Source organism: Phasianus colchicus, chromosome 5 (genome assembly GCF_987193195.1).
Source record: "Phasianus colchicus chromosome 5, bPhaCol1.hap1.1, whole genome shotgun sequence".
NCBI classification, from domain to species: Eukaryota; Metazoa; Chordata; class Aves; order Galliformes; family Phasianidae; genus Phasianus; species Phasianus colchicus.
The window spans coordinates 54,608,337-54,630,528 of NC_143440.1; the positions used below are offsets into that span (position 1 = coordinate 54,608,337).

At 38.2% G+C, this 22,192-nt stretch overlaps 1 protein-coding gene across 7 annotated transcripts in view; it reads left to right on the top strand.

Annotated features, from left to right (window-relative positions):
* PPP2R5E (protein phosphatase 2 regulatory subunit B'epsilon) overlaps positions 1–22,192 on the top strand; it is a 71,568-nt gene that overhangs the window by 44,465 nt on the left and 4,911 nt on the right. For all 7 annotated transcript variants that reach the window (XM_031605590.2, XM_031605589.2, XM_031605588.2 and 4 more), the window contains 9 exons: positions 8,160–8,261; positions 10,323–10,415; positions 16,285–16,415; positions 16,502–16,561; positions 17,162–17,270; positions 18,247–18,300; positions 18,407–18,457; positions 19,243–19,362; positions 21,821–21,948. In XM_031605590.2, coding sequence (XP_031461450.1) covers positions 8,160–8,261; positions 10,323–10,415; positions 16,285–16,415; positions 16,502–16,561; positions 17,162–17,270; positions 18,247–18,300; positions 18,407–18,457; positions 19,243–19,362; positions 21,821–21,948 — 848 coding nt within the window. The remainder of the gene's footprint in view (positions 1–8,159; positions 8,262–10,322; positions 10,416–16,284; positions 16,416–16,501; positions 16,562–17,161; positions 17,271–18,246; positions 18,301–18,406; positions 18,458–19,242; positions 19,363–21,820; positions 21,949–22,192) is intronic.

Consider the following 22,192-nt stretch of genomic DNA (forward strand, 5'->3'; position numbering starts at 1 on the left):
TGCTATCAATATGGCAGCCTTTTCTTAAAGTTCTAATAACTACATGTGGATTAGTGTTCTCTGTTCTGTGTCCCAAAAGAAGTTCGACTTTACAGATACTAGGATAGAAGAAATTGCCTATCAAATTAATCAAAAACTCCAAGATTTTTTATTACTTTGATTTCTAAAATGATCATTTGGGGTAGCCAGCATGAGAGTACTTGGGAATCTTTAAAGCTAGTGATCCTAAATTCATTAAAGCATTAAGTCTTTATTGTAATATCCCATGGTTTCACATCGAGGTATATGCAGTATCACAAGGGAAAACACTTAGCTATTTGACAGTCTTTGTGTTTGTTTGTTCCTTTAAACCACTCACTGTGGCTTCATATATACAGAAGTGATAAATTTGTTATTTTGAAAAAAACAGAATTTACTAATGGCCACCAAAGCAAGCTTACAGTGGCCTTGTCACTGTCATCAATATTGCTTAATGGAAAGAGTGGTTGGGATTTGTGTTAATGATATAAGCAGGACAGATTTATTCCCATGGATGTTGCTCAGTGCCTTCCCTTGTTTTGATGCTTTATGCAGAAGGGCACATGACATTCTTCAGAATTAGGCCAGTCTCTGTAAGAAAGGTCTTTGCCAGCTGAAACTCACACTGCTAAGAAGGAAATGCCAGTAATATGACTTTATGAGCCAATAATTGGACACTTAATCTAAAATTTGAGCCTGTCTGAGCAAAATAGGAGACTTAAACTAATGCATCTTATTTTGCTGGTAGAATAAGCAATGGTAGCTGAATGAAATAAATGTTTATTGTCTACATGGTATCCTGTAGGCTGTTAGGTAGTACAGGTTTTTTGTGTTTGCTGGGAATTAAGATTTAGATTGAAGATAATCATTTATTTCACTTGAAAAATCAAATGAACGGGGAATTTGACAAGCTCTTAAACTGAGAAGCCTGGATAAACCTCCTTGTTGATGAGCAACACTTAAACTCTCCTACTTGCTTCTCCAACAATTGTAAACTCTACCCCAGACATTTACTGTGATGTTTATACAACATCCATGGATGCTTGCCAGCCCAGAAGAGGTGGATAATGAAACTTTTTTTAGATGTACCTTGTGGAATTTCTAATGGAATATTATTTTGGTTTTCTTTCTTTTATGTGCAGGGCTGACTCTAGTATCCTATTCTCTACATTTTTTTTGTGTGTAAAACTCCTTATATTCAGTCTTGCGTTTTTGATCCTGCAAAACCTCCTGTTGGTTTAGATACTGGATTTAAAATTGTAGTACTGAATGTCATTTTGAGTTGAAGAGCAATAAACACAATTACTCTTCTAGAAGTTGACAGATAATGCCTCTTTTAAAAAATGATTTTTATATAACTTTAGGAACTGTGTAAAATAGTAGGAGTTAATGTTGAGTTCAGCTTGAATCAGAAGATGTTGGTTTGAATGCATCTCAAATACTGAAAGAAAGATGCAGTGTTCTTCAACTCCCCCAAAATGAACTTGGAGTGAGATCTGGCACATGGATGCAGCTGTGATGGAACAAGCATGCTATTGAAGAGAACAGAAATAGAAAAAAAATCATTTCATATTTTAAGTTCTCTGCTCTCCAGTGTGAGATTTATCAATTAGGTAGGAGCAAGAAATGAATCTAACTGATTTCTTTTATGCATTGTTTTCAAATTCCTCTGTTAGATGCTACTTAATATTCATACTCTTTATACACCTTGTTTGTACAAAACCCACAATACTTAGTGAAAGAAGAGACTCCAGTGTTCTGTACTCTCCAAAAAAAATCACTTGGAGGCAGCTCCTCTTACACAGCTGTCCCTGGTAATTTTTCTTGACAGTATGTAATTACATTTAACTTTATCCATTATTCCCCCTGTTGGTTACATAGGCTTCTCATTTGTCAGATGTTGTGTGCATAATAGTACAGTGACTAAGTCTAAAGCAAAAAAAATAAACTGTTTTGGGAAGTGCTTGTGTCAACTGCAGCTTTTTTTGTTTGTTTGTTTTGTTTTGTTTAAGAGGAGCATACACTCTCACTCCCACATTTCAGCTCTGTCATCTTCCTAGCACTACGTCTGCAGATCAACTCAGCATGAATCTTCTGGGAGATTGTTTTCCTGGATTTTGAATATCTTGTTTTGCTCTTCAGATAGGAGTCTAAGACAGTAAGAGTTTTGTAATACTGTCTAGAGTTCATGTATTGGTAGGCTTTTGCTTCGTCTGATGCCTGCTGTAGAGATGAGGGGGCTCTTTGTGCTTTAATTTGTCAAAGGTAATTGAATTATTGCTATCGTGTTATGATGGTATGGAATAACGTGGCCATGCATTAAACGAAAACTTGTTTTACTGGATCATATCAAAATGTTTTTACAAGGAGGTGGTGGTGATGAATGAGGTTGTTGGTAGCAGGGTACCTCATGTGGTTTGCATCTCGTGTGACATTTCAGAGCTCTGATTTTCAGCAGGGAGAAGGTGTGCCTGTGAGCGTTCCCCAGGGCCCTGACTGTGTTAGCACTTGCAGCTGGGATTCCGAGTGTGCTTATGAAGTGCATCTCCCATTTGTTCTCACTGTACTTCGATGCTTGTCATAGAGAAGCTTGAGAGTTTGTGAATTTGATTCATTTGGGATCAAACGTGTATTCCAGAGGTGTGCCTAACGATCTTAACCTGCTAGTGGGCATCAGTACAAGAGATGGCTAGAAAGTAAGCACTCCTTCCAAATGTATGTAGTGTGTGTATTCAGCACCTGTGCACCAGGTATTTTGTTCTACCAGCCTATTCCAATTGTATTTCCCTGCGGATAACATAGGTTAAGGAATCTCAATTTTACCCCTTGCACATCTATGTGGGTGGAAGCTGCCACTGCTGAAGTGAATGATACTAAAAAGTTTAGGAGCCTTGACCTAGAGCTAAATTCCTGCAGGTTATTGATTGAATTTTTAGAAGAAAAGATGAGTAGGACTATTCCCCACACTCTTGCCGTGTGGCCTGGATAGATGACTGTGTTCACAATCTGATATAGTTCTTTTATGTAGCCCAGTCAAAAGTAATGCTGCTGGGCAAAAAAAAGATGCATAGTATTCAACTTGGAATGACTGTATTCTGGCAAGTGGTGGTGCAGAAGGGACTTGACCATTGTGGGTGAGTCCCTTGACTAATTTAATATAAGTTTCTGATACGGTACACTATTCAAAAAAAGGAAATGGTCAGACTTTTTATGCACATCCAGCACATTTGCTGTACGTGTTTGAAGACGTTAAGAAAATAAAGGTGGGAGCTTAAAGGAAGGTAGGAAAAACAATCACAGGATTGAAAACAAACCAACATCTGCCTGGGTTCAGAAGATTTCTTTCCATTTAGCAGCAAAGGCATTGAGAGCTGCCATATAGTTTTTTTAATATATATATATATATATATATATAATATAAACATATACCCATAGATGTGTACTGCATATGCAAATATATTTAAAGGGAGATACTGAGAAGATCTGATGGTTTTACAAGGCTATTTCAGCCTTGAAGCCAGGAGCAGCACTGCCCTTGTCAGTTCAGTAGTTAAAGTCAGGATTGTAAGAGCTGGTGGAGTTTATATTTTAAAATAAAACTGGGTTTTTCTTTCTGTAAGGTGCACTTCAAACTTCTGGGAACAGTTAAGTGGTATATATAGAAAGATTGCAGTTGAATGGCTATAAATCCATGAACAATACAAAAAAACCACCCACATAGCAGATATATTTCAGAAGGATAAGTGTTAGTGCCTGTATTGTGAGCCATTGTTGACTCCTAGTTCAAATAGCTTCATATATGGCCTGATTACATTTTGTTGTTACCATGCATTGTGCGTATGCACAACTGGTTTCATCATGGTGTGTGCAGATAGCCAGTTTCAATTTCTTGTATACATGGGGTTTATGTGGCACTTCCACTTATTGCAATAGAAACACAGATAAATTAATTCACTGGTCCTGTTTTTATATAGCTAATATATTATACTTCCTTTTGTGTACATTTGTTTTCATTTAGGGCTCCATTCAGAAAAAATATTACTGATCAAATCTGTGTTTCAGACAGCATAGCAAATGAGCACTGAGCTGAAATAGAATTTATGATGTGTTTCTGTAACATCAGTGTGCTTTATGGTGTTCTAGTGAGGGGTGGGGAGAGGACTTCTCAAACATTTTCTCCTGACTTCAGGCTTAAGCAGCTTAGTACTTGATTTTCTTAAAGTTATTTCAAACATAAACATAGGGATAAGATCAGAACTTCTTGAAGCCTGTTACTTCAAATTAATTGTATGTTCATAGTTTCCTTGTTCTGGATTGCTGGTTACCACCCTCAGGTCTGTTCAGAACTTACAGTTCATTCCTTGTGGTGGTACCAGAACAGCCTTGTCTATCTTTCCATTTGTTTTTAATGAATTTGCACTTAACCATAGTTACCTGGAGAAGATTTTGTCAGGGTTATGCACCAACACTGAGCTTACAGGTTTCTGGGTATCTGCAGTTGAAAAAAGATCTTGTGGCATTTCCAACACGATCTTGGGAATTTTAGGTTAGTTGCTGATGGGTGGATCTCTCTGGTTTATTGAATTGATTTCTGGCACTTGGTTATTCAGATTGTACATCCTGGGGAAGGGCTGTTAGACTTTTGTGTTCAGTTGGTGAGTATCTTGGAAGGGATGCTCTTGAAGCATAGCATGCAGGCAACTTGGAACGCGTAATAGAGAAGATTTGTCATGATAGAACTTTCCAGAATATTAGAGTTCAGGTTCGCTGTACAAAAATATCATCAGGGTTTGGAGGCATCCCTAATTGGTGGAAGATGGCAGTCAGTATTGATCAGCAGTCATTTGCGTTGGCTGTGGGAGAGGAGCCATCAAGGGCTGTGCAGAGGCTGGCAGGGATGTCCTATGGCTGGATGAGCCAGCAGAGGTCAGAAGGGAAGTGATTCATCGATCGAGCCAAAGGAATTTTGGCACTCTGCTTGGGCCCAGGGACAAATACTAAATAGCTACCTTATGCCTTTGTGAGAAAAATTATTCTTCCCAGATCTGGTGCATCATTTCCCCATCGTTGTGTGATGGCTGTCAGTCTCTCGCACAGCTGGGCAGTTCATGCATGGAAGAAGTTGTTGCCTTCGGTTCTCCCTTAGAGGTTTGTGAACATTAGCCACCCAGAGGCTACTGATCTAGATAAGCATGCTGTAAATTGACACTGCATGTAAATGAGCTCTCATGCTGCGTTGTGGTGATTAATATAACTGTAGTGGCACGCATTATCTTTTAAAATTATGATTACCCTGAGAATCATTTGAAGATAACCTGTTCTGTCTCAGATAACCTGTTGTCCTCAGGAGAATGTCTGCATTTGGGCTCCGTATAACTTATCTTTGCTCCCAATGCAAAAAGAAAAAAGAAAAAAAAGAAAAAGAAATTCCATAGAGTAAACTATTTGAGAACTCTCTTCTACCTTGCATTGCATTTCCTGCTGTATGTTCTTATGCAAAAAAAAAAAAAAAAAAAAAACCCTGCTTTTGGCTTGCTATGAGGCTGACTTTTAATTTTAATTTTTATTTTTAAATACACACTCCAGAGGTCTCTCTGGTTTTGGTAGAAGCTTAAGATTGAAATGTCGGTCCTGGCACTTAACTAATTATTGCTGAAACCTTCTTTCTTCTATTGCTGCTAGGGCAACTGTGTGAAACTTGGATCAACTTAATTGAAATCTTACAGCAATTTGAGTTCACTTAGCTTGTCATTTGGTAGTATGTATTTTTCCTTGCTTGTGCCATACTTAGACATTTGTTCTCATTTTAAAACTTAACATCTGATAAATACTTATGTTTCCTCAGATTTTTTGGTAAATTTCATTAACTGAAATTTGCAGAAGAATTTCATTTTCTTCTTTCAAACGAAGTTTAAGGCAGAATAAAAGCTGCTGACTGCTTTTGATTTTGCTAGTTCCCTGTTTGGGGCCAAATGCTGAGAAATTGGGGATATTCAAATGTGAAGCATTAACCAAAAATGCTTTGGTAAGTACTGCAGAATCCCAGGTGTTCAGATGGAAGGCACCAATAGGTGCATTTTTCCCTTTTTACTTGGGAATCCTTTGGGTGTTCTTCTACTGCCTTGTGCTCTTATAAATCATAGAATCGTAGAATGTCTGGGTTGCAAAGGACCACAATGCTTATCTACTTCCAACCCCCTGCTATGTTCAGGGTCGCCAACCAGCAGACCAGGCTGCCCAGAGCCACATCCAGCCTGGCCTTGAATGCCTCCAGGGATGGGGCATCCACAGCCTCCTTGGGCAACCTGTACCAGTGCCTCACCACCCTGTGTGTGAAAAACTTCCTCCTAATATCCAACCTAAACCTCCCCTGTCTCAGTTTAAGACCATTCCCCCTTGTCCTATCATATCCACCCTCATAAACAGCTGTTAAATAAAGACCTCTGCCCTGTTAGTTCTGATCCCTTTCCTCTTCTGTCTGCTCTTCCATCTCATGGATGGTAGAAGGATGGGGTCAGGAATCGCTGGGGAAGAACAGACTGTAACATTTGTATATTCCTGAAGTATGTGCTTGACTTAGAGAAGGAGGCTTTGAAGAGAAGTGGAGGTCTCAGGAAAAGAAGTGGGGAGGAGAACATCTGCTGAACATGAGGTATCATTTGGCAGATGTGCATATAGGACAGAGTTCAATGGATCTAAGGTGCTGTAGCAAGCTGATGGGTGCAGTATTATTAGGTTTGAAAGCCCTGCGAGTTGACAACACGAGATTGTCATCCTCTGAAAGATTCTATCACAGCGTTTTGCAGTATCTGTAGCGAAATGCTCCCTCTTGTGGCAAATGAAAAAAGTCCAACTACAAAACCCATATGACCACTTTTTTTCTGTGCTCACTGGTTTGCCGTATTTACTCTTCAGTAAGTCAGTACTTTTGTTTTCCTCTTGTATTCACTGAATATTCCTTGCTACTATGTACTGTATATGCTTTCCTACAGTTTTCTGTTGTTCCATCTTATTTATGCAGCACTCAAATCTCTTTGGTTTGCCTTGCAGCTTCTGAAATTTCACTCTGGCTCAGTCTGTTTTCATTGCTATCTGGATTGTATTTGTATTTAAACTCCTGGCTTTAATGTGTCTTCTCATGTTAAGTTGCCAACATACTGAAGACTTGCCTTACAGACTAACTATAAAATATTTACAGCTCTAAAAGGCATTGGGATGTTGAAGAGTGTACTAGTTCCGTTGCTTAAATACATTAATTTGTCTGGACTACTATGCAGGGGTCATGTATAGACAGGATTAGGAGATAATATGCTGCCTTTCCCAGCTGTTTGATTAACCAGCTTAGAGATGGGTCAAACACAGTAGCAGAGTGCAAGGAAGGCACTATACCACCTTCAAAGTGCAGAAGAGGCCCTGCAGCATGTTTACTGTTTATAAGATGTGTTGCATAATAATCAGTACACTCCATTCAGCACTGTAATTAACCCAGGAAAATACTCTACTTCGGTCTTTGCTGATAGCATGAGCCTCACAAGGCCAAGCACTCTGAGCAAAGTACCTCTAAATAAGATTAAGCAGAGCGAAGCAGCCATGAAATAAAATATGGGCAAAGTGACAGGCAAGTTATATTTGTTGCCTGCATTTAGTACCAAGTTGTGCACTTGATACAAAATGTCTGTGCATATACTGTGTGAAGAACACTGATAACTAAAGCAACTGTTGACAGATGAGAACTTCAGCAGATGTTAATGTATTTCCTGGGGCAAAGGAAAATAAAGTATATGAAAACCCTTGTCAGTGCATACTGATGGCCATGCCTGTGACCTAGCTGACCTTGATGGCCAGCAGAACAGGGAATAAAGTGGTGGGCTCATGTGGAGCGTGGGGAAGTCAGCAATGATGGCTCACTGGGAATACTGGGATGTTCCTAGAAAGAAGCAAAACATCTAAAGAAGGTAAAGTGTCAGAGTTGTGGTAGGTTTGTAAAGTGATAGGTTCCTTTGACCTATATGTTGCTAAGAAGCATTGTCAGACAGTAAGCAATAGAAATACTGCTTCTATGATGAGGATGTCTATAGTAGGCTTAGAATCTAGTACCTGTTTGAAAAACAGATCTCATTATTTTTTCTTTCACTTTTTAGGTATCTTGCAATATCTTCAGAACTCTCCCACCTAGTGACAGCAATGAATTTGATCCAGAAGAAGATGAACCCACCTTGGAGGCATCATGGCCACATCTACAGGTTTTTGAGCATTTATTTAAAAATAAATGCTTATCGTTGCATAATATATCTAATTTTCAATAACTTTTTTTTTATCCTGTGGATGAGAACTAGTGTATGAGATAGCACAAGATTATGAGAAGATTCTATTTCTACTTCACTAATGTTGTTGTTGGCTATATCACAGTATCTACAAAGACAGTAGAGTACTTCTTGAATTTGGGAAGTGTTAGAACTTTCAAAACTGGATTGATGGTGTCTCTTGTAGTCCTGTTTCCCTTTGTTGATCAATTTTTTTTTCCCCCATGTTGCTCTGATGCACAAGTAATAACATTACTTCTAGCTGTTTTACTTTACTGAGTATAATTAACATTCCTACAGAAGCACACAGGAGTTGTCTGCTGATCAGAAAAACAAATGGGAATCTGTATCTCTACCTGTATCTCCCTTCCTCTCCCTGAGTTGAAGTTTACTTTCAGGTGTTTGTAGTGGTGAGTGCTCAGTGCTGTCTGTCATTGCTTCCTCTGTAGCTCAAGTGTCAATGGAAGGTATTTGGAACAAAAAACATAACATAGTCTTGGAGCAAGACAGCATAACTGATGCTATTGCAGTAAATTCCTTCATAGAAGGAATCTATTTGGAAGGAATTGCAGATCCTGTCTTTGTTAGTCAGGACTATGACTTACGCCACAGATAAATTTAGAAGAAGTTTGGCAGAGAAACAGTTTGTGGAGTCTAGGATCTGTGAGCAAAGGGGCACAGTTGATCTCAGCTTGAAATGAGTATTTTATTTAATAGTTGGATGCACATCTTTGCCTGTGAGTAGTTCCACTCTCTTGTTCTCTTAGATTTGGACTCTCTTGATATGTAGGGTTCATTCCTTATTTATAATAAATTTCACAAAATAAGAATCCTAAAAATCTTTAGGAAGCCTACAAGCAGCAGAGGCACGTCTGCTATCTTACTTTCATTGACACTAGCACTGTGTTTTTAAAAGTCATTACTTAAAAAGGAAAGGATAGAATTTCTTAGCCAGTGGATGACTTACCATTGTGAGGAAGAAGTGTACCAAAATATTTGTCAGAAGTTGATAGATTTCCTGCTGAATTGATGTTAGTGACATAAACTGACATTTTTTCCACGTTATATTTCTCAGCCTCTCTCAACCTTTTTGATTTTTGAGGAACTCAGAGGATGCTGACATAAAGCAGCAGCAGCAGCAGTGTTGCAACATAATGGTGTTTGCAGGGAAACGTTTAAAGTTGCTTTAAAATATAACTTGTAGCTTCCTTTCTCCTTCAGTGTCTATATTCAAACCTGCTGATACCAGAAGGGAAAAAATTTCCAATGCCTGCTCTTCTCAAAAAGGTGCAGTAAAGAGAAGTGCTTGCTCAGGTCATCAGTGACAGGTCAGAGTTGGTGTTACATGAGGCTATCAGAGTGCCTCTTCTGCTTCTTTTTGGCTTATCAAATGAAAGATCTATTGCTGTCCCACTGAATCGTTCAGGCAGAGAAGGATTTGAATAGAAGCAAGCAGGTTTTCTCCATCCTCGAGGCTAATCTTTTCAGTAAGTCAGAAAGTCCTGATTAAATTCCTATTTTCTATTTTTTTTCTGTGTTTCAAGTTGTCATAGAAAGCTACTCTGAGTAGTCTCTAATTTAAAATTAATATTTCTATCTGTTTCACCAGTTCTTTCGTAAGTGTAATTTTTCAGTTTGATATGACTTAAGCAGTACAGAGGGCAGTTTAAATGAGCTTTCCAATTACCCTTGTTAGCTTTACAAGATGATAACAAGCATTACAAGATTGCAGTGTCTGTATTTAGTGATTAGATATCTCTGAATGGAGTTAAATAAGCAAAAGTAACTTACAAAGCTCATACATTTAATTGAAACACTTAAGGTAGCAATTTGCTAAAGGAGGAAAATATTTTTCATCTTCTCATCCTCCTGCTTTGTGGAAAAATAAGTATTTTGTTTTATATGGAAAGAATCTAGTGAAACATTTAGAAATAATAAACAATAATGAAGTCATAGAAGTCATAAACTAAACCTTTTTTTTTTTTTTTTTTTACTTTGCAGCTTGTATATGAGTTTTTCATACGATTTTTGGAAAGCCAAGAATTTCAGCCCAGCATTGCCAAAAAATACATAGATCAGAAATTTGTATTGCAGGTAAGCCAGTATTGTTTCTTTAAGGTTTCACTTTGCTTTTGAAAAAAAAAAAAAAAATTGCTTTGAAAATGTTTTGTTTGAGATTATTTGCAACAGAAAATATTCAGCAAGCATTTATAATGAAAATTGTCAAACTACAGAAATGGGAAGTATGTTGATCTCTGTTTCTATAGGCATATACAGTGCTTGATTTGTCTCCAGTTTCAATACGTTAAATGTGTAGGTTGCTCCAAAAATAGTGCCTTCTCTCTGCTTCCAAGGAAACTACAACAACGAAAAAGAGCACAGTAATGCTATTTGAGAGAATTTCCCAGCTACAAAACACTTTTTCAACATAGTCACCATCATTAGCTATGTATTTTCAGCTACAATGGATGAAAGCCTCATGGTGTGCGTTCAAAAATCTGCACCAGTGGAGGTCACCCACTGTTTTGCAGTTGCTATGACAACATCATTACTAGGAAAATGTTGCCCATGCAGTCAGTCTTCCATCGGAGCAAACGGATGGAAATCTGAAGATGTCAAATTTGTCTGTATGGTGGGTGTGGTAGGATAGTCCAGTGAAAATTGATACTGCTCTCCCCAGTCTTCAAACTGGTATGGAGCCTGGCATTATTGTATTGCAAAAGAAAGGTTGTCTTTTTCTCTAGCCTGACTCTGGAAGTTTGAGCCTTCAGTGTAGTCAGCATCAAGGTGTACTGGTCAGGGAGAGTTCATGGTTTGTCTGAGTTCCAGGAAATCCAGACAGATCACTCACCTCTTCTTCCTACCTGCTGAAGGCTGCATCTTGAACAACTTCTTCTGTGGGAAATACACATCTTGCCTCTTCTTAGGCTGTTTTGACTCAATCTTGTAGTGGTGACAATGTATCTCACCACTGGTAATGATGCAGTTCCTGAAAACAGTCACCTTTGGGCTCCTACTGTTTAAAGAGGTCCTGACAAACTTGCACATGATGTTCTTTTTGTTTCTTTGTGAGGACTTGTGGGACCCATCTAATGCAAACTTGGCAATATTCCAACATTGCCATCACCACTTTCAACACACTGAAACTGATTTTCAGCCCCACACACGGTTTCCTAGTGGTAATCAGTTAATTTGTGTTGGTGAGCTGATGAAGGTGCTCTTCATTGTGTGTTGTGGCAGCTGTGCATGCTTATTTGGAACATGGCTTGTCTTTCACATTGCTGTCATCAATGCTGAAATGCAGCACCCGCCACCTCACTGTACTCACATCCACTGTTTGATCTCTGTAAACCTTCAGCAGGCATTGTTGAATGCCATTGGGTTCCATTTTTCCACGTGGACAAATTCAGTGACACACCTTTGCTTGAAGAAAGGACATTTGTGTGTCCTTTCATATCAGACTCCATTCTGTTAGACTGCCCCTCTGCTGTCATCTGTCTCATGGCAACAAAATATAATGGGTTGTTGGTGGGAAGGTTCAACCTCTACTGCCATACCACCAACATCTGCCTCTGAAGTTGTGGGTCAATATAATAAAATAGGAGGCATTACTTTTGGATCAGCACTTGTATTTGACTTGCAAGCTGAAACAGTAATTGTTGAAAAATGAAAGGCAAGTGTTCTGAAAATGCTGCCATCTAGAGACACCACAATTTTAATGTATCATATTATTGATAAAACATTTCTGTTGGAGGGGGAAATTATTTTCTCTGCTGGAGAGCTGGCAACCAGAGCAGATATTCATTAACAAGCCTATTCCCAAAGCTGTACCAAAAACAGTAACACTATAGAGCTTGGAGGGGAAGTAAATCAAAAAACCATATAAAGTTCAAGCTCTATTAAAAGCATTTAGTAAGCAGTCACAGATTCGCTTGCCTTTGTGGCTAAATGGATGAGGTGGCCACAGTCTGTCAGTGAGCTGGCAGCCAGATGGTTTACACATTTCATCTTCTTCCTCCTTCACTTCAAACTGTAGTAGTCAGTCTTCTCAGCTGAGGAAGTTTCTTCTAGGCCAGGACTGAGGCAAGAACAGAGATGGCTGGAGGGTGATATTTTCTGGGATAAGGCAGGAAACTTCACATATGTGCTCCCTTTGCTTTTTGTCTTCAGCTTCCAACAATAGGCCTGTTTGTGTTTTGTGTTCCCATTGTGAATTCTTGTAGAACCACAAAATCAGAATCAGCTTCATGTTTAACGCAGTCCATAACTTGCTTTTGAAATCATGGAAATTTGCAAATTTTCATACTTAATTGGAAAAGGGAATTTCCTGGGGTTTCAGACTTGAATAGAAGCCCTAGAAATGGCTGGGGAAGCCCAGAATTGCTGATGACCTTACTCTCACCTCTGGAGTTTTTTTTTTCTTCCTGTGATGCTTAGGCAATAAAAGCAGTAATTTGCTGTTCTTGTACATTATTCACATAAAGGATACCTGAAGAATTTAGCTTAGGGAGCAATTTTTATCCTTAAATTTTAAGATTCAGAGGTATCCTAATCACTTAAAGCTTTTCAACACATTTAGCCCGATTAAGATTTGGCAATAAAGAATGGGTCTAAAACAAGGATTCTTAAGATCCCATTGGTCTTTATCTACTGAAAGGGAGAAGTGTGATGTTTTGAAACCTACTTATCTGAAAACGTATGATAAAATTGGAGTTTGAAAGAATTTGAAGAATTTGGAAGCTCTTATCAGATGATGCATTGTTATATATTGCTTTGCACAGTTAAACATTCATGCTTTTTCTATCAAAAGTTCTGCAGAGCTTTATATACACATGCAAAGAGATACATTTCCCTGTTCATAGGTGTTCTCGTTTGATTTTTAGGAACGTGGGTGTCCATGCATTTCTTTCTGTATTTTTTGTGTGACATAAGTTAACAATCTGTTATTACTGATCACTTACACTAGAAATCAGCTTGAGACTTTTGAAACACCAGACATGCTTATGTTTTGTGACATTGGCAATACAACTATGACAGTTTTTATCATCAGTTTTCTCTCTAACACAATTTGTTTTTTAACTTTAAGTGGACTTGAGTGAAGTGTTTCTTAGCAAGAAGTGTGCTAATATGGGAAGAATGAGACAGATGTGGGTTGTTTTTTTTTTAATATAGATGTGTAATTGGCTTTCAGCAGTATGTTTTGATAAAATGTTGTACACTCACAGTGTAACTGTTCATTTCTAAAGCTTCATTGTATATAGTCTGCAGTGGTTGCTAAGAAGCACTATCGAAATATCTCCACATGGATCTGTGTTACTGTAGGTTGCTATTTTGGAGGTTTTATTTCCCTTTTCTGTGTATGTTTGGTGTCAGAGCAGTTATGTAAATCATAGAAGTCTTACAGCTTGTTCATAAAAATAAGACTTTATTGTTGAAACCTGATAATGAATTGGACAAATCAAAATAAGCATCTTTTCTTTTTAAATGAGAGACCAAGTCTGACTTCAGCAATGTTTCCACAGTGAATCTGTATAAAAGAACTGGAAATATTTATATTTTGCTCCTAAAAACAATCCAATAAGAATATTAAAAACAGAACTGTTTCCAGCTGTTTGCTATCTTTGGGTGAAATTTGCTATTTGAGGAAGGATGAAGTAACTGTTTATTTCTTTAACAGTGGAACTAATTGAACAATGTGTTGATAACCTCTAGAGGGCAGCTGACAAACCCCATAGTTTCCTCCTGAAATTGCCATCAGGAATTCTTACTGCAGGGTTAAGATAGTGGAAAAAATGTCCAACACAATGAAGAAGAACACATGCATCAAGTGTAAACCTGAATTAGAAAGCAAAATCCCAGAAAGCTTAAAAAAAATCTTTAAATCTTTTTCTGATTTTCTTTTTTCTTCACCTTCTTAAAATTGTGCACCATTTACACAGAAGTCAGGCAGTGTACATGCACTTACATGTCTGCTTATAATAGATAATTATAATTCATCTATTTGTGAATTGAGAATAATTTTGTTCTCTGCTGTTCCTGTAATGTTTTTCTGCCACCATCATAAACATTTTAAGGCCTTCATTTGGCAAGCTGCCTTCATTTATTTTTCAAGATATGTACTGCTTGAATGTTACCTTATCTTGTTGATATTCATTCTTTCTTTTCTTTCTTACTACTTAAATTGTGTTACATTTTGTGCAGTTCTATCTTTTTTTAAAGAAGTTTTTTCTAATTCATTTGAGATATCTGCAAAAATAGCAGATGATGTGGTGTCAAAAAAGATGGAACTGAAAAGATAAGGTGAAACTCATACATTTGTGGTAGGGAAATAGATTGAAGAAGTGAGACTGATGAAACCAGATGAGGTTTAACAAAAGCAAGTGTAGAGTCTTGCACCTAGGGAGGAATAATTGCATGTACTCATACAGGTTGGGGGATGAGCTGCTGGAGAGGAGCTCTGCAGAGAGGGACCTGGGTGTCCTGGTGGACGACAGGTTGGCCATGAGCCAGCAGTGTGCCCTTGTGGCCAAGAGGGCCAACGGCATTCTGGGGTGCATTAAAAAGAGCATGGCCAGCAGGTCGAGGGAGGTGATCCTCCCCCTCTACTCTGCCCTGGTAAGGCCTCATCTGGAGTACTGTGTCCAGTTCTGGGCTCCCCAGTACAAAAAAGACAGGGATCTCTTGGAAAGAGTCCAGCGGAGAGCCACAAAGATAGTGAAGGGCCTGGAGCGTCTCTCCTATGAGGAAGGGCTGAGTGAGCTGGGTCTGTTTAGCCTTGAGAAGAGAAGGCTGAGAGGAGACCTGATCCAGGTCTATAAATATCTAAGGTGGGGGAGGCAGAGTGGTGAGGCCAGACTGTTTTCAGCGGTATGTGGAGACAGGACAAGGGGAAATGGCCGAAAACTGGAGCATAGGAAGTTCTGCACAAATGTGCGCAAGAACTTCTTTACGGTGAGGTGACGGAGCACTGGAACAGGCTGCCCAGGGAGGTGGTGGAGTCTCCTTCTCTGGAGATATTCAAGACCCGCCTGGACGCCTACTTGTGTGACCTGGTGTAGGGATCCTGCTTTGGCAGGGGGGTTGGACTCGATGATCTCTGGAGGTCCCTTCCAACCCCTACGATTCTGTGATTCTGTGAGACTGCTGTTCTTGCTGCTCATTTCTTGGTTCTTAGAGGAAGCTTTGGAGAGCAGTATTTTGGGATAGATTTTGTACAGAACAATACACTGGCTAGTCTTCTCTTTTGACTGAGAACCACATAATTATTTTGCTGTTTTAAAATCTCATTTAGCATTTCCAAAGTAAAGAAATCTTTATTTTTTTTCCTATTTCTTTCCTTTTTTTTCTCTTTTTTCTCTCTTTTTTTTTTTTTTAACTGGATATTGCAGTTTATGTTTTGCTCAATCCTGACTGATTTGCATTAATTGGTAGATATCCTGGAACAACAGATCCAGTGCTGCCACAGACTGCACTGTTGAGTCCACAGTCTGAAAGCCATGCAATCTCTAGAAAGGCTTAGGACCTTATAAATGAAAATCATTTTGAATATGTCACTTTGATGCATACTTATGCAATTAAAATGAAGGTCTGTTAATTCAGTGAGAAAATGAGTTCTAAGAAATAGTGTGTTATTTTCTAGATGTGGCAGCATTTTTGCTTTTTGGAGGGGAAAGGGAGGAGGAAGGCGGCAGCATTTGGGAGCCAGTTAATAAAAGTGTCTTCTTTAAAGATTTCTAAATGTTTATGCTGGAAGTTAAGGTGAATAAGTAGTGCTTTGTGGTGATGTACAGGGGGTTGCAGTTTTTTTTTTTAATAACTGTATTTCTGAACCTTAGGTAGTATGGGATACTGTGTCCTTACAATGAACCTACTGCAATTTAACTGCCATATGGAATTCTGTGTGCCATACTAGTCAAATGTAAAGTCTATCTACAGTTTAATTTCTTTTTTTCTTTAAACACAGTTGTTGGAGCTGTTTGATAGTGAAGACCCTCGAGAACGGGACTACCTAAAAACAGTCTTGCACAGAATTTATGGCAAGTTTCTGGGTCTTAGAGCATTTATCCGAAAACAGATTAATAATATTTTTCTACGGTAAGCTGTGGGAGAAGATATTTTTCTCATATAAATATTGTAGTAAGCTGATATATTACTTACATTTAACTTTTTCTTTTTTTTAGATTTGTTTATGAAACTGAACACTTCAATGGCGTAGCTGAGCTGTTGGAAATTTTAGGAAGGTAAATGAGCATTCATTACCAACATCAAGCTTCTCTCTTGGACATGCCAGACTAATGTCAGACTTAGAAAAAGTATTGCTGTAAACCCTGATTTTGAAAGAGATGTGTGCACATGTTCATCTTTAAGCCCGTGTGCAAACCTCTCTCCTGTCTTTGCCAGGAGTTCATATGTGGATGCAAGTTACAGGCAGAAGGGTTGGGTTGATTTTATGTGTGTTTCACTTCGTCCTTATGTACTGCATATTCTTTTAAAGTACATTAGCAGCGTGAATATCTCATATACCTAATTATAGTAACTTAATTACCAAAGAACATGTGAATTTGCAGATTAAGTAGACAAGTTCTTATCTGTTTGATAGAAGATTTGTGCAGTTGTTCATATGATGATTCTTAACTTAGAGCTGAATTGTGTGTACTGTATAGATATGTGCTGAATTGCTGATGTAAAGGAGGGCAAATTTCAGCATCTGTTTACAAATAACTTGAGCCCTATACAGGTGCTGACTCCTAAATGATTTTAATGTAGAAAGTTCTTGTTCAGACCTCAAGAATGTTTTCTGTGATGATAACACTAACAAATACTTCTCTTCTAATTTCTAGTATTATCAATGGTTTTGCTTTACCTCTTAAGGCAGAGCATAAACAGTTTCTGGTGAAGGTGCTGATTCCTTTACATACTGTCAGGAGTTTATCACTCTTCCATGCACAGGTAGAAGTTACAAAAATATTTTCTGCTCAGTTAGAATTCTGTAATTTTTTAGTTATTTTGGAAATTTAATTGCTGAGTTAAAGGTGGGGGAAAAGTTCTGTAATGTGGGAAGATGCAGTAGATTTTCTTATTCATTTACTGCATTTTTTTTAAGACAAATACATTTTATTCTGATTAGATAACTGAAAATGTAACCTACGTCTGTAATGCTTTAAACTTTTATGGTTAAACTCTTTAGACTTTCTTTTCTGTTCTTTCCTCATTCTCACAAGGCTGCCTTTCCCATTCTGCAATCCCCTTTCTCTGTCCCAAGAGGATGTTCACGTTTCCTTAGTCTTGTGCTCTCTAGGCTCTGCCTCACACTGGCAACTTTCTAAATACTAATGCCTTCGCTCTCGCATGATCTTTAATGCGTTCCTTTAGTGACTTGATACCATGTTTTTGCTCTCCTATGTCCTGTCATACATTCAGCTGTCATGATGACATTTTTCCTCTGATAAGTGATACCTGCTCCCTTTCTGTCTGATATTCTGATAGTGCAATCTTTCTTATACTTTCAAAGCTACAGTTACTAAATGTGTTACCAGGTTTTAGCTGTGCCAGCTCATCTTGTGAGTTTTCACAATTTTACCAAAATACAAAACATGTAAAAGGAAGCAATTTCAGAGATTAACAAAATCTTACAAACATTGTATCACTGTATTTTGAACTCCAAGTTGCTCTGATTTTTAATTGTATGTGATAATTTGTCACATGAAAGTTTTTGTGATGTTTTCTCTTTATTGTTCCCTATAACTTGAATTTAAATGAATTTGCACAGTGCAAACTATGCATCTCAGTTTAAATATTTGACTGATTTTGAGAAAGCTGTTTAGCATCTTGCCTATAGTCTCTCTCTCTTTTTTTTTTTAATGTTTGTCTGTGATTTCATTATAATGTTCTAACTTTGTTTTCTTAAATCTTTACCTCTTCACAGCTGGCATATTGCATAGTACAGTTTCTGGAGAAAGACCCCTCACTCACAGAACCAGTAAATATTTTTCATATATTTTTTTTCCATGATAAACAGCTTATCCTGTTGTGAGGAATGTTCAAAAAAAAGAAAACAAACCTAACTACTTTTTCTTCTAATTTAGGTCATCAGAGGCTTAATGAAATTCTGGCCGAAAACCTGCAGTCAGAAAGAGGTAAATGAATTAGTACTGTTAACCAAAAATGTAAGAATTAGTTTGCTCTACAGTATGATATGCAGTGAATATTTAGGTATTTCCAGATAGATTGTACATGCTGTATTGGATCTTGATATTAATTCTTGTAGTTGATATGGTGTTTTTTTTTCTGGACAGTTCTGACAATAAAGAGAAAAGCTGCTGATAGCTATAGTTTCTACTCACAAAATAAACACTAGATTTTACACAGATTTTGATTTAGAAAGGAGAGAATAAATATAGTGAGGACTAATTTTAAAAACTTTGTTTGATTTGGAAGTCTTTATATTTGAAAATAGTATGTTACCTACCAAACTTGTAAAAGGTGCTGTTAAACATTTGCATATTTGTTTAAAATTCTTAATGCAAATCTGAGATTTCCTGAGATTTTGTGACTCAGAGAAACTGTTATTTTGAATATTACTTTAAAAAAGGAGATAAAACTCTGTTATGTGACTCTCCTTACTTACCAGGTATGAAGACTTTGACTAGAAAGTCTTTGTATGAGGCTACGTTTTCAGCATGCATATCCTAGTGCAATTCTGAAGTTTGTTTTAAGGGACTACTTTAAGTACAGCATTTGCACACTTTGGTATCTTTTTATAATACTAGAGTCAGAAGTTGTCATGGTTTTTTTTTTTTGAATGAGAATCTTGATGAGCTTACATTTTTCCCTAGAGGAAGAGAAGTTGAAGGCATGCAGCATTTTACTGATCAAGATGATTCAGAGATTTTGAATTCACTGCTTCCTTCCTTGTCTGTAGGTCATGTTCCTAGGAGAGCTTGAGGAAATCTTGGATGTAATTGAACCATCACAATTTGTCAAAATCCAGGAACCTTTGTTTAAACAAATTGCCAAGTGTGTCTCTAGCCCTCATTTTCAGGTTAGTGGTGAAGATGATTGTTTGTTTAGGAATATGTAGTCTCAATTTCTAGCATAACACCTCTTCAAATGTAGATACCATTTTATGCTCTGTGATTTTAAATATTTGTCTTCTGGGTTCCTGTGGAAAGCTATGTTGCAGTAGAAGTTCAATTCTGAGCTCCATGATGAAGTATATTTGAGGGCTACATCACAGAACTTGCAGTTTGGAGCTACATAAGGCTTTAAACTTTGTCCAAACTGACTTTGAGCCCCTACAGCTGTAGGTGATAGATACTGATTGTATGGCTGTCAGATTTGTAGGCCCAGTGGGATTGATTTGCTCCCTTTTTTAGTGCAGCACTGTGCAGCATTCTTGTTCTCCTACCTCCTCCTTTCTCTAAGTAGATCGCTGGTTAGGTCCCATAGACCACTTTCTTTCTTGGATGATGGGAAGATGGGGCATGAATAGGAATTAAATTTAATCATATGTGAAGGGGAGTTAGGATTCATGGCTATATCATCTAAGTATTAAGCTATGTGATCTATCCTAACATAAAAGGAGATAGATTATTTGCTTCATTATGTAATGACTGACTCTCGGGAATCCCAGACTGTAGAGGTTAAAACAAACAAACAAACAAAAAAAAACAAAAAAAAAAAACAACCATGGAGAAAGGAAGACTGCCACTTGGTTGAGGAGGATCTGATTAGAGATCATCTAGACAAAATAAGCTTACACAATTCCCTGAGCCTTAATGGAATGCACCTACCAAATACTGAGGGAGCTGGCAGAAGTGTTTGCTAAGCCACTCCGCTGTCTTCTATGCAAGGCCATTGAGAACTGGAGAGCTGCTAGCAGACTGCAGGAAAGCCAATGTCACTCCAGTCTTCAGAAAATGCAGTAAGGAGAAGGAGGCCAGTCAGCCTCTCCTCTCCTCATCCCTGGAAAGGCAATGGAACAACTTATTGTAGATGTTATCTCCAAGCAAGAAGGTTATCAGGAGTAGCCAGAATGGGATTCCCAAAGGAGAAATCATTCTTGACCAACATGGTAGCCTTCTGTGATGTCATGACTGGCTGAGTAGATGAGAGATCAGTTGATGTGTAACTTTACTTCAGCAAGCCTTTTGACACTGCCCTCTATGACATCCTAATAGCTTAGGAAGTGTGGGCTGATGAGTGGACAGTGAGGTGGATAGGGAAAGAAGAAATAGCTGTTCCTATCCAGTGAGTTTGCTGATGAAGCAAAGCTGGGAGGAATGAGTGGCACGCACCAATACAAATTAGGGGCTTACCTGCTGGAAAGGATCCCTTTTTTTCTCTGTCCTGGTTGGCCATGAGACAGCAGTGTGCCCTTACAACCAAGAAGGCCAGTGGTGTCCTGGGGTATATTAAAAAGCACATGGCCAGCAGGTCGAGGGAGGTTGTTCTCCCCCTGTATTCTGCCCTAGTGAAGCCTCATCTGGAGTACAGTGTCCAGTTGTGGCTCCTGAGTTCAGGAAAGGGCACTGCTGGAGAGAGCCCAGCAGTGGAGGATTACTAAGATGATTAGGGACCTGAAACATCTCCCTTATGAAGATAGACTGTGAGACTTGGGGCTGTTCAGCCTGGAGGAGACTGAGAGGGGATCTTATCAAGGCTTATGAAAGGATGGGTGTCAACAGAATGGGGCCAGGAGCTTTTCAGTTCTGCCTGGTGACAGGACAAGGGGCAATGAAGGCAAACTGGAAAACAAGAAGTTCCATATGAATGAGGAAGAACTACTTTACTAAGAGGGTGACAGAGCTTTGGAACAAACTTCTCAGTGAGATAGTAGAATCCCCTTTTCTGGATATATTCAAAACCTGCCTGGACGCTTTCCTGTGCAACTGTTATGGGAACCTGCTTTCGCAGGGGTTTGGAGTGGAATCGCAGAATCACTGTGATTCTGTGATACAACTGCTATAGGCTCGTTCCTGGACTACATCTGTTTTTAGTGCAATATAGATAAGTGTTTTCTCTCCTAGTTCCCAACTGGCCCCTCATAATGATTATTGTAATTCGTACCTTGCCCATGTTTAAAATCTCATATCCCATATTCAGCTCAGCTACTGGACATAACACAGTTTCCTTTGTCTTGTATGCTAATGCTGGTCTGATCCTTCCATCTGGGAGATCAAAGGTGGAGGGAAAAAGGAGATGGAAAAGTTGTTCCACTGTCCTTTCACTTCCAAAGCTGCAGTATTGTGTTATCTGCACTTGTTCTGTATCGATTCTCTACATATTGTTCAGGAGTAAGAGAGGGTAGATACTGTGGGATCTGAATTACAGTATAAAAATTCAATTTCATTAATATAGATTATATTACTGATAAAAATAGAGTTTTAATTCCAGAGCTAATTCATTTGAATGAAATTTCTGTGGTTTGTTTTTGCTTCAGAATATTAGAAATACAGATATATGAATTCCTGTTAATATTTTATTCCTTTGACTCAAAGGTGGCTGAAAGAGCACTGTACTATTGGAATAATGAATACATCATGAGTTTGATAGAGGAGAATTCAAATGTCATACTTCCCATCATGTTTTCCAGCCTTTATAGGATTTCTAAAGAGCACTGGAATCCGTAAGTTCTTGCAATTAAATTTAAAATTGCCTCTTGTCAAACTACTGATCAATTTAGGAAGTATCTGCTGAAGAATGTCAGAATAGGAGATACCCAGATTCAAAGCTGACATGAGCAGGTGCAGCTCTGTTAATGCCAATATAAATTAGACTATGCTTGAGCTTGGCTCAAAATGATATTAATTATCTGGCATGTGTATGAAGATCAGTACCTCGGGGGATAAAAATAAACCTTCTCCATAAGT